The following is a 15,010-nucleotide window of genomic DNA, read 5'->3' on the forward strand; positions in this document are numbered from 1 at the left end:
GTACATGAGGAAATAGGGAAGGAGCACTAATTGGATTACTTTTTCAAAAGAGCCAGTACAGACTTGAGGAGCGAATGAGTGCCTTGTGTGCTGCACAATTCTGTGATACTATTATTTCAAAAATGGCACTTTTTTCTCTTTGGACTAGTGCTTTCCCAAAAGACTCCAAGGAAGTGCTTGACGATGGGAATCATGAACCTCCTAAACGGACAGCATCTTTGATCCGAAGTTACAGTGTAGGTGGTCCGTTGCAAAACCTGGATGTGTCTCAGCGGCCTACACATGGCATTTCAACAACCAGCCTCCCAAATAGTTTGCAGGAAAGTGTGGTAAGTAGTTGATGCAGCCAAATGATTTGACATAATGGAAAGTTTGCCTGGAAAAGTCACTTTTTGGATTTAGCACTGCCACAAATTTGTCCTGAAATAATTTCCATTTTGAAAGTATTTAATTAGGAGTGCAGCACAGCTGATGGATCATTTGGATATCAATAGAAACTTGATTTCATTTTTTGTAAGAAGCCAAGTCCACCAAATTAATTCTGCCGATATATGAATTCTTTTCTTCCTGGAAAATCGATGGAGTTGATTGACAACTTGTCCACACTGATCAAAGATATTCAAACTGAAAGACATGATTTAATATTTAGGAGGTTACAGCTGAACTATTTTGCACACAAAAGTAGCAAACAAGGTTACGAAAGGAGGCCAAGTAGTCCTGAAGAAACTGAATGTGATGCGAAGGAAGAAAGATGAGGTTAAGATCAACAAAAATTGGTTTGAGCCAAAACATTTCCCTCTCCTCAAACTATCTGCTTTTTATGTACAATATAAAATCAATTTTTTTAGCATGTCACCTGGGTGATTTCTAAACGTCATTTGTTTCCCTGTTGTTCCTAGCTATACAGTTCAGGTCCTCACCAGCTAAATGTTCCGCATTTGTTTAATGTGAGTCAGCTGGCACAATTCTGTGGCATTCAAGCACCAGAGCTTTCTCTTTATTTCTGTTAAAGTTAGAAAAATTGGCTCAAGTCTAAAGATCTTGTTGAATATGGTTGCACAAAAATCAAGGCTGACACTGACCTTGCAATACTGAGGGAGCACTGCATTGCTACTACAACTGCCATCTTTTGGATGAGCTATTAAACCTCTTGTTCAGGTGGCATTGAAAGATCTCATGGTGCATTGCAAGGAAATTATCACTGGTATCCTAGCCAATAGTTATCTCTCAATCAACATTTCAAACAGATTTTCTGGCTATTACCACACTGCTGTTTGTGGGAGATTACTGAGTGTATTGTCGCTGCTGCCTTTCGTATATAACAAAAATGACTTCAGTTCAAAAAGTACTTCATATCTGTAAACAACTTTGAGGTACCTGGTGTTTGTGTAAAGCACTGTGTAAAATGCAACTTTCGTGCAGCTGTTGAGTTCAAATCCATCACGGAGAATTGTAAAATTTTGAGTGAAAGAAACTTAATATCCTTGAGAAAAGTAACTCTGTCCTTCATGTGAATCTCGGAGTTTCACTTAAGTGATTGTTCATGCCATCGGATGTGGTATAGCCAGCCACTTAGTTTAAGATGTGCCCACTGCACATTTAAGCAGTTGACACAGATAACATGGTCTCGCCAATATTGTCTATGTCCTATAATTCTTATGTTGGTAATCCCCCAATGTTTCCAAATTACTTGCGTAAAAGTGAAAGCATTTTGTGCCAGAGTTTGAGCTATGTTCAGATAAAAATTCACGATGCCCTTTTAAATTAAAAATAGCAATGTTAATTTCTTGTGTACCATCTTAACTTGCTTGATTAGACAGTGACATAAGGCAGATTTTGGAGGACAAATTTTCATGTTTCTCTTTATTCCTGCCTTAAGTATTAGTCTGGAAATGGAATGATTCTGTAATTTAGATTTGTTCTGTTCTGAGTGACTTGATCAATCAGATGTCTGCCATGTGCAGAAACCCATCACTGATTGAGCCTCCAAAAGATACATGATGCAGAGCTTACACTCTCCTTTTGGATAAATGCCACTTGACTGAAGTCGACTGATTAGGTACAGGTTGTTAATAGCCCAGATTTAGATGGGACCTCCCATGTGTGCAGCAACCAGCTGAAATTGCACAGCATACCTGCACTGGTAAGCTTTCTTCAATGGTACTTGGGTAGACAATACCATTCTTTTTGTTACAACATTGAAAATTGGGCTATTCTGGAGCCACGGGAGAAGAATCTGAGTGCCTAGTTATCCCCCTCAAATCCCATTAATGAGTCAGGCTGGCTAGATAATCAGTAACAACTTTATAAATTTTAAGTAGCAATAATCCACAAAGAACATAATCAAACCAAAATTGACACTTGAGGCAAAGAGACTGTGAAATGGATGGCCAAGAGCTGGATCAAAGATTGATTTTGAGGAAGGTGAGAGATAGACGTTCAGGGAGGGTATTCAAGGACTTGGCGCCGAGACAGCAGAAGGCACAGCTACCAGTGGTGATATGAGCAAAGTGAGGGATGCTTAAGAAGACGCAGTTGGAGGAACACAGAATTCTCTGAGGATTATAGGACTGGAGGAGGTGGGGAGGGATAAGGAGGGATTTGCAAACAAGGATGAGAATTTTGAAATGCAGGTTTTGCTAGGTCAGTGGACCCAAGGGTGATAGGTGAAAGGGACTTGATGCAAGTTAGTGTCCTGGCTGTCGAGTTTTGAATGTGCTGTGACTTGACAAGTTTACATTGCTTCATCAGGTCCTCTGCCAAGCTTGACTTGATTTTAATGCTCTATCACCTTCAAGCCATTTCTACTTCCTCTCCCCTTCCCTCAGGATGACGCAACTTATTTTGAGGATCCATGAGACTGGTTTCTGTTTGTTCCCTCCTGAAAGTGATTTATGTTTAATTTATGATTAACGTTTTAAATGAATATATGAATTCACCGTACATGGTTTTTTATTTGTTCAACAGGATTCTGTGGGTCTTAAAAACAGACCTAATCCAAAACCTGTGTCTGTACCATATCTGAGTCCTTTAGTGCTGCGTAAGGAGTTGGAGTCCCTTCTGGAGAATGAGGGAGATCAAGTGATTCACAGCTCCAAGTTTATCAACCAGCATCCAATTATTTTTTGGAACCTTGTTTGGTATTTCAGGAGACTCGATTTGCCAAGCAACCTGCCAGGTCTCATCCTGACATCCGAGCATTGCAATAAAGGAATGCAGGTATGTAGGATATTAATGGCCGTTTTATTTGAAAAGTTAATATTCAAGTTCATTATACCTTGACTGGGCACAATTATGAGCATACTGGTATATACCAGTGATAAGGAAGGACTGTAGAAAAAGAGATAATCAGCCATGGATATCTAAGGAAATAAAGGAGGGTATCAAATTGAAAGAAAATGCATACAAAGTGGCAAAGATTAGTGGGAACCTAGAGGATTGGGAAATCTTTAAAGGTCAGCAGAAAGCCACGAAAAAAGCTATAAAGATGGATTATGAGAGTAAACTAGCTCAGAATATAAAAACAGATAGCAAAAGTTTCTACAAATATGTAAAACGAAAAAGAGTGGCTAAAGTAAACATTGGTCCTTTAGAGGATGAGAAGGGGGAGGTAATAACTGGAAATGAGAAAATGGCTGAGGCATTGAACAGGTATTTTGTGTCAGTCTTCACAGTAGAAGACACAAATAACATGCCAAAAATTGATGACAGGAAGGCTATGGCAGGTGAGAACCTAGAAACTATCATCATCACGAAAGAGGTAGTGTTGGGCAAGTTAATGGGGCTAAAGGTAGACAAGTCTCCTGGTCCTGTGGAATGCATCGGGTACTAAAAGAGATGGCAGGAGAAATAGCAAATGCACTAGTGGTAATTTACCAAAATTCGCTGGACTCTGGGGGGGTGGTTCCCGCAGATTGGAAAACAGCAAATGTGACGTCACTGTTAAAAAAAGGAGGGAGACAAAATGCGGGTAACTATAGGCCGGTTAGCTTAACTTCTGTAGTAGGGAAAATGCTTGAATCTATCATCAAGGAAGAAATAGTGAGATATTTAGATATAAGTTGTCCCATTGGTAAGACGCAGCATGGGTTCATGAAGGGAAGGTCATGTTTGACTAATTTGGTGGAATTCTTTGAGAACATTACATGTACAGTGGACAATGGGGAACCTGTGGATGTGGTGTATCTGGATTTCCAGAAGGTATTTGACAAGGTATCGCAGCAAAGGCTGCTGCATAAGATAAAGGTGCACGGTGTTATGGGTAATGTATTAGCATGGTTGGAGAATTGGTTAACTAACAGAAAACCAAGAGTGGGGGTAAATGGGTGTTTTTCTGGTTGGCAATCCATGACTAGTGGTGTGCCTCAGGGATCAGTGTTGGGACTGCAATTGTTTACGATTTACGTAGTTAATTTGGAGTTGGGGACCAAGTGTAGTGTGTCAAAATTCGCAGATGACTAAGATGGGTGGGAGAGCAAAGTTTGCAGAGGATGCTGAAAGTCTGCAAAGGGATATAGATAGTCTAAGTGAGTGGTCGAGAGTCCGGTAGATGGAGTACAATGTTGGTAAATGTGAGGTCATCCATTTTGGTAGGAATAACAGCAAAATGGACTATTATTTAAATAGTAAAAAAATTGCAGCATGCTGCTGTGCAGAGGGACCTGGGTGTCCTTGTGCAGGAATCTCAAGGAGTTGGTTTGCAGGTGCAGCAGGTAATTAAGAAGGCAAATGGAATTTTGTCCTTTATTGCTAGAGGGATGGAGTTTGAAAACAGCGAGGTTATGTTGCAGCTGTATAAGGTGCTGATGAGGCCACACCTGGAGTACTGTGTACAGTTTTGGTCTCTTTACTTGAGAAAGGATATACTGGCACTGGAGTGGGGTGCAGAGGAGATTCATTAGGTTGATTCCGGAGTTGAGAGGCTTGGCTTATGAGGAGAGACTGAGTAGACTGGGGCGATACTCATTGGAATTCAAAAGAAAAAGGGGAGATCTTATAGAAATATATAAGATTATGAAGGGAATAGATAAGATAGAAGCAGGGAAGTTGTTTCCACTGGCGGGTGAATCTAGAACTAGGGGGCATAGCCTCAAAATAAGGGGAAGCAGATTTAGGACTGAATTGAGGAGGAACTTCTTCACACAAAGGGTTGTGAATCTGTGGAATTCCCTGCCCAGTGAAGCAGTTGAGGCTACCTCACTGAATGTTTTTAAGGCAAGGATAGATAAATTTTTGAACAGCAAAGGAATTAAAGATTATGGTGAGTGAGCAGGTAAGTGGAGCTGAGTCCACGAAAAGATCAGCCATGATATTGAATGACGGAGCAGGCTCGAGGGACCAGGTGGCCTACTCCTGCTTCTAGTTATACCAAATCGAATATAGATCTTTAGTTGTTACCTCATTTGAAAAAAAGTACTCACTTGTGTATATGCACTGCAAATCTGTTTAGTAAAAGGGCTATTACGATTAATCCTTGTAGCATTATGGTACAGTAGTGTAATGAAAGATAGTGCTATCGAATGTTTTGAATGAGTTGGATGGACTGTTCACTACTTTGATAGGTCACTTCTAATTATTCAAATTCCTTGAATATGGAAATTTTAAATGTGAATGACTCAGTCTGAAAATGCAATTGAAGACCAGTAATGTTTTCTTCAGTTTGACAGTGTCCATGTCAAATAGGACATTGCAATAATCCTGAGAGAGAACCAATGATGCTTTATCTCCGAATACATTTTGAATGTGATTTTAATTCCCATTCTTCAGAATATACAACTGGTTTTGTGGTCCCCAATTTATGGCCACAAAGCCCAGGCAGCTTGGTTCTATTCGTACTTGCATTTCTTAGACACTGGTTTGTGATGATTGCATTTCATGGATTTATAAGTTTGGACGTGAATGTTCTTAACACTCTTTGGTAGATAAATTCAAAATTTCTATAGCATTATCAGTTAGCATTTGAAAATTAATTGGAATATTTAAACTTTGTATCGGGCTCTATGGTACACTCAGGCATTTGGACCTTGATGCGAAACTTACTCCTAATGGCACTAGGTCTGTCTTTGTGGAACATGAATAAACAGATTTTAAAAGTGTCCTTAAATCTGTGTTTATTTACAAGCTACTGTAAGGACTATCCATGAACATTAATTTTCAAACTTTTTCATTTAAGGGAATGTGACAAACATTTTGGACATCCATATCAGTTATAGCACAGTTAAATGCAGAGTCGTGTTCTCTGTACGAGGAAACTCTTGTGTGCCACTGTAACATGTATCCATGCCGTACAAGAGCGATTCTGAGTTTACTGTTGCATTCCTCTGAGATGGCTTAAACTTTAGTATTGCATCCCACTGCTATGCTTACAAAAGTTGCTTGAACAGATGTAAGAAGATTATATACCATAGATATGGTCAGTCTTGCTTTGAACAAAGTTCAGCCTCCGCAGTTTTCTACACTCTTTTTCTGACTGATCTAGTGCAGCTTGGAGCAATGTTTGTATTTTGTCTTAGAATTTACAGCAGAGCTGGTTATTCACCTAATGGTTCCTTCTATTCTCGCACTTCCAATTGGAGTTATTTTTACTCATTCTGTTTTGTTTCTGAATGTTTTGAAGTGAATGATAGAGTCCGTGGCAGGGGAGTGGAGCTTGTGGTTGAAGCACAATAACTTAAGTCTTTCCACTATTGTCAACGCTTTTCAGAAATCTTCATCACTTTTTCAGGTTGAGCTGGAATCTTAATTTCGCAACCAGTTTTTCAACTTTGAAATATATTAGCACAGAGAGCCACAGTAGATGCAGTCAGATCCAACAGGCCCATAGTTACAAATAGTACAGTAAATTCTTTGTTTGGGGAGTATTTGTTCTTTTCTCTCAATGTCTAATTTCTTTACACATCTCAACATCCTGTGACAACTTTTACCAATTCTTGTCACACGATTTTCTGTCCAGATTCTGCAGTTCTGTTCTCAAAATGTTAGTTTGAGGTGATAAACAGCCTTAGATCTCTTGCTATATCTAGCGGCTGCTACTTTTCCTGTTATAGAGTCATAGAGGTTTACAGCATGGAAACAGGCCCTTTGGCCCAACTTGCCCATGCCGCCCTTTTGTTTTTAAAACCCCTAAACTAATCCCAATTGCCCGCATTTGGCCCATATCCCTCTATACCCATCGTACCCACGTAATTATCTAAATGCTTTTTAAAAGATAAAATTGTACCCGCCTCTACTACTACCTCTGGCAGCTTGTTCCAGACACTCACCATCCTGTGTGTGAAAAAATTGCCCCTCTGGACACTTTTGTATCTCTTCCCCCTCACCTTAAACCTATGCCCTCTAGTTTTAGACTCCCCTACCTTTGGGAAAAGATATTGACTATCTACCTTGTCTATGCCCCCCATTATTTTATAGATCTCTATAAGGTCACCCCTCAGTCTCCTACGCTGCAGAGAAAAAAGTCCCAGTCTATCCAGCCTCTCCTCATAACTCAATCCATCAAGTCCCGGTAGCATCCTAGTAAATCTTTTCTGCACTCTTTCTAGTTTAATAATATCCTTTCTATAATAGGGTGACCAGAATTGCACACAGTATTCCAAGTGTGGCCTTACTAATGTCTTGTACAACTTCAACAAGATGTCCCAACTCCTGTATTCAATGTTCTGACCGATGAAACTAAGCATGCCGAATGTCGTCTTCAACACTCTGTCCACCTGTGACTCCACTTTCAAGGAGCTATGAACATGCACCCCCAGATCTCGTTGTTCTGTAACTCTTCCCAACGCCCTACCATTAACTGAGTAAGTCCTGCCCTGGTTCAATCTACCAAAATGCATTATCTCGCATTTGTCTAAATTAAACTCCATCTGCCATTCATCGGCCCACAGACCCAATTGATCAAGATCCTGCTGCAATTGGAGATAACCTTCCTCACTGTCCACCATGCCACCAATCTTGGTGTCATCTGCAAATTTACTAACCATGCCCCCTATATTCTCATCCAAATCATTAATATAAATGACAAATAACAGTGGGCCCAGCACTGATCCCTGAGGCACACCGCTGGTCACTGGCCTCCAGTTTGACAAACAACTTTGTACAACTACGCTCTGGCTTCTGTCAAGAAGCCAATTTTGTATCCATTTAGATACCTCACCCTGGATCCTGTGAGATTTAACATTATGCAACAACCTATCATGTGGTACCTTGTCAAAGGCTTTGCTAAAGTCCATGTAGACATCAACTGCACTGCCCTCATCTACCTTCTTGGTTACCCCTTCAAAAAACTCAATTCAATTTGTGAGACATGATTTTCCACTCTCAAAGCCATGCTGACTGTTCCTAATCAGTCCTTGCATCTCTAAATGCCTGTAGATCCTGTCTCTCAAAATAGCTTCCAACAATTTACCCACCACAGATGTGAGGCTAACTGGCCTGTAGTTCCCGGGCTTTTCCTTTTTTTTTGTAAAGGGAATCATTTGAGGATTTTTAAAAAGTGATGGATGCCACGAGTATCCTTTCCATCTTGATTGTATATGAAAAGTGGTAATTATGTAAGGCTAATGATTAGCATGGCATCTCTGGTGTGCCTGTAGTCAGCAATATACTGTGTGGTTTTGGGCAGTGCAACTTTTCCAGAAAATTGTGCTTCTGGTTTTCATTTTTGTAGTTAAGAAAACAAATCAGTGTATTTTGTATAACAAAAGGAGTTAGAGGAATATCTTTGATTGCTCAAAGGATAAAAATAGATGACATTTTGTGAATGTTTGAAAGCATGGAATAACATTTTTTCTTGCTGCAAAAATATTTTAGTGCTGTTGACTTCCATTATATCACTGCCAAAGTACATATAATTAGTTGAATCATGCATTCATCAGCAGTTATTATCATTGACAGTTATTTCATTTTGAACAGGCACAAAATTTGTCCTGGAAAAGATCAGCATGGAATACTTGCTAAAATGATATAAGAAGCAATGTATGTAATGATGTGTATGCCCTGTGACAGTGTATTGTAACTCCCATACTTATCTTACACTGGATAGGGCAAGTTGTTAGCTCATATTGATGGGATGAAAGTTTTCTGTAGTTACAAGGCTCTCGTCTCCATATAGTGGGCATAGTCATATAGCACAAAACTGTTCCTAATTTGACAGCCTTGCTCCGAATCCATGAATTTGAAAGGGAAATGAAAAAACAATCCTGCTTTGCAGTGTTTTGGGCCGAGGCCCATTGTGGAAGAATAGATAATGTTTTATCCTGTATTTGACAGTGCTTTTCCTGACCTAGAAGTGCTTGCTGATTTCTCTTGTAATAACATCTCTCAGATGAGCACAGTTTTTTTTTGGCAGGGAATTGGGGTAATGAACTGAAAGAGGAGGAAAGACAACTGCTGGGCTATCTGTTTCCTAACAAAAAATGAAATGTGACTGTCAACTTCTGCAACCGACGACAAACACTTAGCTTAGTAATCAGCGCTTACACCACAATCCAAGTATTATCTGCAACCAGACATATGTTCATTAGTTCTGTAATGAAAACTGTTCCTCAGGGTTGTTACTACCTACATCTGTGCAGCATTAGTGTCCTTTATATTTCGTCATTCTATTCTTGAAATGTGAATAGTTTATGTAGCAATCTAAAACTATGAAGGAGCCTGTATGATTTGATTGCTCATGGATTATGTAGTTTCATGGGTCGTATACGTTTTATCAAAATTTTCTAAACTGATTAGGAGCAGCTATTTTTCCTCAACAGTTTTTCCATTTATTTGTGCATTTTTAAACATGTGTAAAGTTTTTCCCAAATCATGTATTTTTCCCTCCTAGATGTCTCAGTCAAGTCTTTCACTGGACAGCAAACTAGTTTACATCCAGCTCCTTTGGGATAACATTAATCTTCATCAAGAACCTGGTGATCCCCTATATATACGTTGGCGAAACAGGAGTAAGTGACTGAGATGGTCTGTGCAAGATAGCTTTTCTTTTGCATTCACTTGATATCCTTGTTATAATTTAATTTGTAGATTTGTAGCTTGCCTAATAGCAAAATGCAGCACCAGTGGATATAGTTCTTCCAACCCCAACAAAACAAGATAATTGAGAATAAATACTGATGTACAGGTCACTCATTTCTAATTGCTACCAGCTGTGCTGACCAATAAAGCCCAGGAGCAGTAAGTGCATTTGTAATCCAAGTTCACCTTGACCAAATCCATTTTGATTATTGCTGCTTGGATCAAAACTCCAAACTTGAATGTACAAATAAGTGGGTGAGAGTTGGATCACAGCAAATGGGAACATGTTCAGTAAGCAAAGGAAATACATCTCAAAAAAATACTGTTTAGATCAGTAGTTTCTGCATAAAATAATTTAAATGTACAAAGCTTAAATTGATTGAAAAACTGTACTTGAAGAAAGCTGTCATGGGTTTTGATTTAACAAAAGACCAGTGCAGCTTGTTGATCGAACCTGACCATAATAGTTTCATATAGAGTAAAATTGTTTGACAAGTAACATTAAAGTGTAGAATGTCTGCTTTATCCAGTTGTATAATTTAGTGAGAGTTTGGATCTCTGACAAATTAAATAGAGTATCCATTGTATTGCTCTGATTAACACTTGATTATTTGGCTCTGCTTCCAACTCTATGCATTTAACCCTTTCTGAAAAGGCAAAGATGGACATTTTAAAAAGTTGTTTCTCGGTCAAATTTTGTGCACCAACCCTGTCAAAGCAGCATGCATTGGTAATTTTTCTTGTAGATTTGCACAGCATGAGCACAAAACAGCAAAATAAATTTGTCATCAAAATTCTAAAATGTCAACTTAATCTTTATTCACAGACAAAGATGTGGTTGGTGGATTAACTCCAGATAGTCAGGTAGAGAAGAGTCCCCTGCATATAATTGTGAGAAGTATCCAGACCAATGATGTATTTGGACCTATATGCCTACTCCTGAAGGAGTCCAGGAAACATCTTGAAATTAAGCGACAAAGGTCAGATACTGATGAGAACTCTTCTTCAATATGTAAATACTGAAAAAAATAGTCTCTGCCATAAACCTGTTCTTTTTTAAACATATCTAATCTTCATCAATAACTGCAGGTCTAGGTGCATCTCAATGCTGTTGTTGTATTTGAAGATTTTAATGCCTGTGGAAAACCTGCTGAAAACAGCCATTGCCTCAGTTTTTAATACTGTATGTTAATGATTTTAGTCTGTAAAGCTTGACAAATTTTGTTTCATTAGTAGCTGGATAGTCATTAGAATTATTTTCTTTCTCCACAGGAGTATGTACAGGGAAATTCTCTTTCTTTCCCTGGTGGCCCTTGGGAGAGAGAATATTGATATTGGTAAGTAAGGCTGGATTCCATGATTAATTGCAGGAAATCTTTCAGACTTGTTGCAGTTTTCGGCCTTCTGAAAGTGGTTCCCTTGCCTGCATAGTTTTATACTTTCAGAAATTAAATTTTACAATTAAGGCAATCCTAATGTACAGTTGCAGATGTCATTTCTGATTCGTGCAATGTTTTAACTGATGCTATGTGCTGTAACAGTGGCATGTGCTGTAACAGTGGCATGTACTGTACCTTTAGACTGTTCTAAAACTTGTGTACGAGTTTCTTTGTTAACACCTGAAACACACTGAATTGCTGCTCCTTGACTAAGTATTGAAAATGTCCACAGAACATTTGAAACGGCTAGTGGTTACAGACTAGGGTGCGTACCATGGAAAATACTTTTCTGACCTGCTCAGGTTCTTATCAAAATATAAAGTAAACTGAAATCTGCATATCTAAGATTGAAACGGAGAAGGCAATTTTCTCAACTCCAGTCACAGGGCAGGCCTCTTTTGAAAGTATCCTTGCCTGCTGAATAACTCACCATTGGTATCCAGCACTAGAAGCAATGTTGATCTGTGCTGAATGATAATGAAAGATAGAGATGTTATTATATCATCTCTTACATAACCACAGGATGTGCCAAAGCACTTTACAGCCAGTGAAGTTATTTGGAAATATGCTGTTTGTAACTTAGGAAATAAAAGCTCCCCAAACAGCAATATGATGACCAGATTCGTTTCTGTGGTTGATTGAGGAATAAAGAATTGGCCAGGGCATAACTCCTTTCTGCTCTTCAAAATAGTGCCATAGGATCTTTACATCAGCCTGAGAGCGAATAGGTGGAGCTTCAGTTTAACATCTTGTCCAAAATATGGCACTTCTAACAGTGCAACGCTCACTCAGTCCTGCACTGGTGTGTCAGCCTTGGTTTTTGTGCCCAGATCCTGGAGTTGCATTTGAATTCAAAACCACCTGATTCAAAGGTCAGGGTGTTATCCATTGTCCCATGGCTGACACTTCATGGTCGATTTGCTTGGCACCAGTAGCTGATATCAGCTGAGCAACCTTTTGGCAAGTTTCAAAACTGTGTTCTCAAAACGAGTTGGAAGTTTTTTTTTCAGATTAACAATGCTTATTTTTCAAACCCTTGTGTATTAACTATCCTATTTCCTGAAACATGCTGTATTGATGTAGAAACTAATGACTGAGGATTCTGTAAATCTGAAATAACTAGAAAATGCTGAAAATAATGAGCTAATTGGGCAGTATCTGTGGAGAGTGAAGGGGAGTTACATTGCAGGTTCGTGACCTTTCAACAGAACTGGGAAAAGTTAGGAACGTTGTAGGTTTGAAGTTTTGTGATGGGATGGTGGAGGGGTGGGTAGAAGAACACAAGGGAAAGGTCTATGATTGGGTGGAAGGCAGGAGAACATAAATGAAAAAATATTTCACAGTGCAAAGTGAAAGGGAATGGCAATGCGACAAGTAAAGAAAAATGGCAGGATCCAGAAGAGCAGCCATCTGAAAGCACCCTAAAGAAAATGGGAGAAATGAGTGCAACTCAGCAAAGAGCAACAAAACAAAATTGGGGCTGAGATATATGATCTAAAATTGTTGAACTCATCGAGTCAAGAAGGCTATAAGATGCCAAGATAGAAGATTAGATGGTGTTCCTTGAGCATGTGCTGTTTCATTAAAATGCTACAGCTGGCCAAGGACAGTGAGGTCAGAGTTGAGTGTGACAATATTGTGCCTTTAAGAGATGTGATTTGATCATATTTCTCTGCAGAATGTTTTAGCAATCCCTGGGATTTTGTCAGAACCATGTTGTCTGCAGCCAGTGTCCTTTATTGTTACTGAAGCATGTTGGTTTTAATCTGAACTAATGCAGTGTTATGTTGTTTGTGTTCCCCTGGGATGGTAGAGTAGAGCTTGATATGGGGTAATTGACAAATCAGGTCATATGATTGAGACCCCAATGTTTTTACACAGTCCAGTTTTAGCTTTGTTTTTCAGAAGTTGCTTGGAGCTGAAAGGGACAGCAGTGTTTTTCCCCTCGAATTGGGTTTTTGCTGGCTAAGGTTTTGATACTTTAAGTTGAGACTTTGTTTGATAAAAGCTTCCTAGTGGATCACTTGAAACAGACCTGGAGTGAAACACATTATGCTCACCCATGCCAAAACAAATGTAAAACTTGGGGTCTTTTGTGAAGGCTAACTTCACAAAACACTTTGGAGTCTCTGGCCTGGGTCTTAACACAAGGTGGTGAATTAAAATGACAGGTGACCAGAAGTTTGGGGTCTCGCAGTCTGAACAGAGGTGGTCACCCAATCTTTGTTTGATTTCCCCAATGTTTTGGGAGACCTGTATCATGAGCTTTGAATAAAGTATACTGAATTGAAAGTATAAGTAAACCACAGCTCATCTAGAGGATCTGCCATTGGAAGCAGTTCAGGGAAGGTTTACTTACCAAAAATACCAAAAATGGGCATTTATCTTGAGGAAAGGTTGGCGAGGTTAGGTTTGTATTCACTAGAGTTTAGAAGAAAAAGAGGAGATTTGATCGAAACCTTTAGGATCCTGAGGGGTATTGACAGGGTAGATATGGAGCAGATATTTCCTGTTGTTGGAGAATCTGGAACTAGGGGTCACTTTTTAAAAATAAGGAGTCACTCATTTAAGAGCGAGATGAGGAGAATTTCTTTGAGAGTCGTGAGTCTCTGGAATCTCTTTCGCAGAAGACAGTGGAAGCAGTGTCTTTGAATACTTTTAAGACAGAGCGAAATAAATTTTTGGTAAGCAAGGGGATGAAAGGTTATTTGGGGAAGTGGGAATGTATGGTAGAGGCTTCAATCAGACCAACCATGATCGTACTGATTGGCAAAAGGTTCCTGGGGCCAAATGGCCGCCTGCTCCTAATCTGTGCTTTTCAGACTGCATTGAATAGTACTGTATTATTCACCGAGGGCCAACATTAGGACCGCAATGCAGAGCACAAGCTCAAAATTTGCAGGTCATGCAAACTCAAATATTATGAATGATGACAATAGACAAAAATTATAACAAACCTCTGAAGGACAGAAATTCAGCAGTGGAATTTGCAAAGAAGGATGAAGTGATCGGTTTTGATAGGAAGAAGGCATTACAATAGGAACTAACTAGGAGCGATGCTGTGTCTCAGTGCTTAGCACCACTGCCTCACAGCGCCGAGGACCAGAGTTCAATTCCTGCCTTGAGTGACTGTCTGTGAGGAGTTTGCACATTCTCCCCGTGTCTGCGTGGATTTCCTCCGGGTGCTCCAGTTTCCCCTCTCAGTCCAAAGATGTGTGGGTTAGGTTGATTGACCATGCTAAAGTGCTCTTTAATATCAGGGGAGATGCACGAGGTTAGGGCCTGGGTGGGATTGTTGTGGGTGCAGGCTCGATAGACCGAATGGCCATCTCCTGCACTGTAGGGATTCTTATGATTCTATAATTAGTTCAATTTTAAAATGAGTACAGGAACAGAAATATCTGGGGTATACATATAAAAATCTTTGAAGGTAGTAGGGCAAGTTGAGAAGGCTTATAAAAATTAGGACTCTTTGATTTATTAATAGATGAACAGAGTACAAAGCAAGGGATGCATGATAAATCTTTCACAAATACTCCAACCTGTGCCTATTATAATTC

At 39.4% G+C, this 15,010-nt stretch overlaps 1 protein-coding gene across 7 annotated transcripts in view; it reads left to right on the plus strand.

Moving 5' to 3' along the window:
• dennd4c (DENN/MADD domain containing 4C) overlaps positions 1–15,010 on the plus strand; it is a 209,926-nt gene that overhangs the window by 192,706 nt on the left and 2,210 nt on the right. For all 7 annotated transcript variants that reach the window (XM_078214260.1, XM_078214262.1, XM_078214259.1 and 4 more), the window contains 5 exons: positions 149–329; positions 2,968–3,219; positions 9,824–9,941; positions 10,838–10,991; positions 11,284–11,348. In XM_078214260.1, the coding sequence (XP_078070386.1) occupies positions 149–329; positions 2,968–3,219; positions 9,824–9,941; positions 10,838–10,991; positions 11,284–11,348 (770 nt within the window). The remainder of the gene's footprint in view (positions 1–148; positions 330–2,967; positions 3,220–9,823; positions 9,942–10,837; positions 10,992–11,283; positions 11,349–15,010) is intronic.

This window comes from Mustelus asterias, chromosome 6 (genome assembly GCF_964213995.1).
Source record: "Mustelus asterias chromosome 6, sMusAst1.hap1.1, whole genome shotgun sequence".
Lineage (NCBI taxonomy): Eukaryota > Metazoa > Chordata > Chondrichthyes > Carcharhiniformes > Triakidae > Mustelus > Mustelus asterias.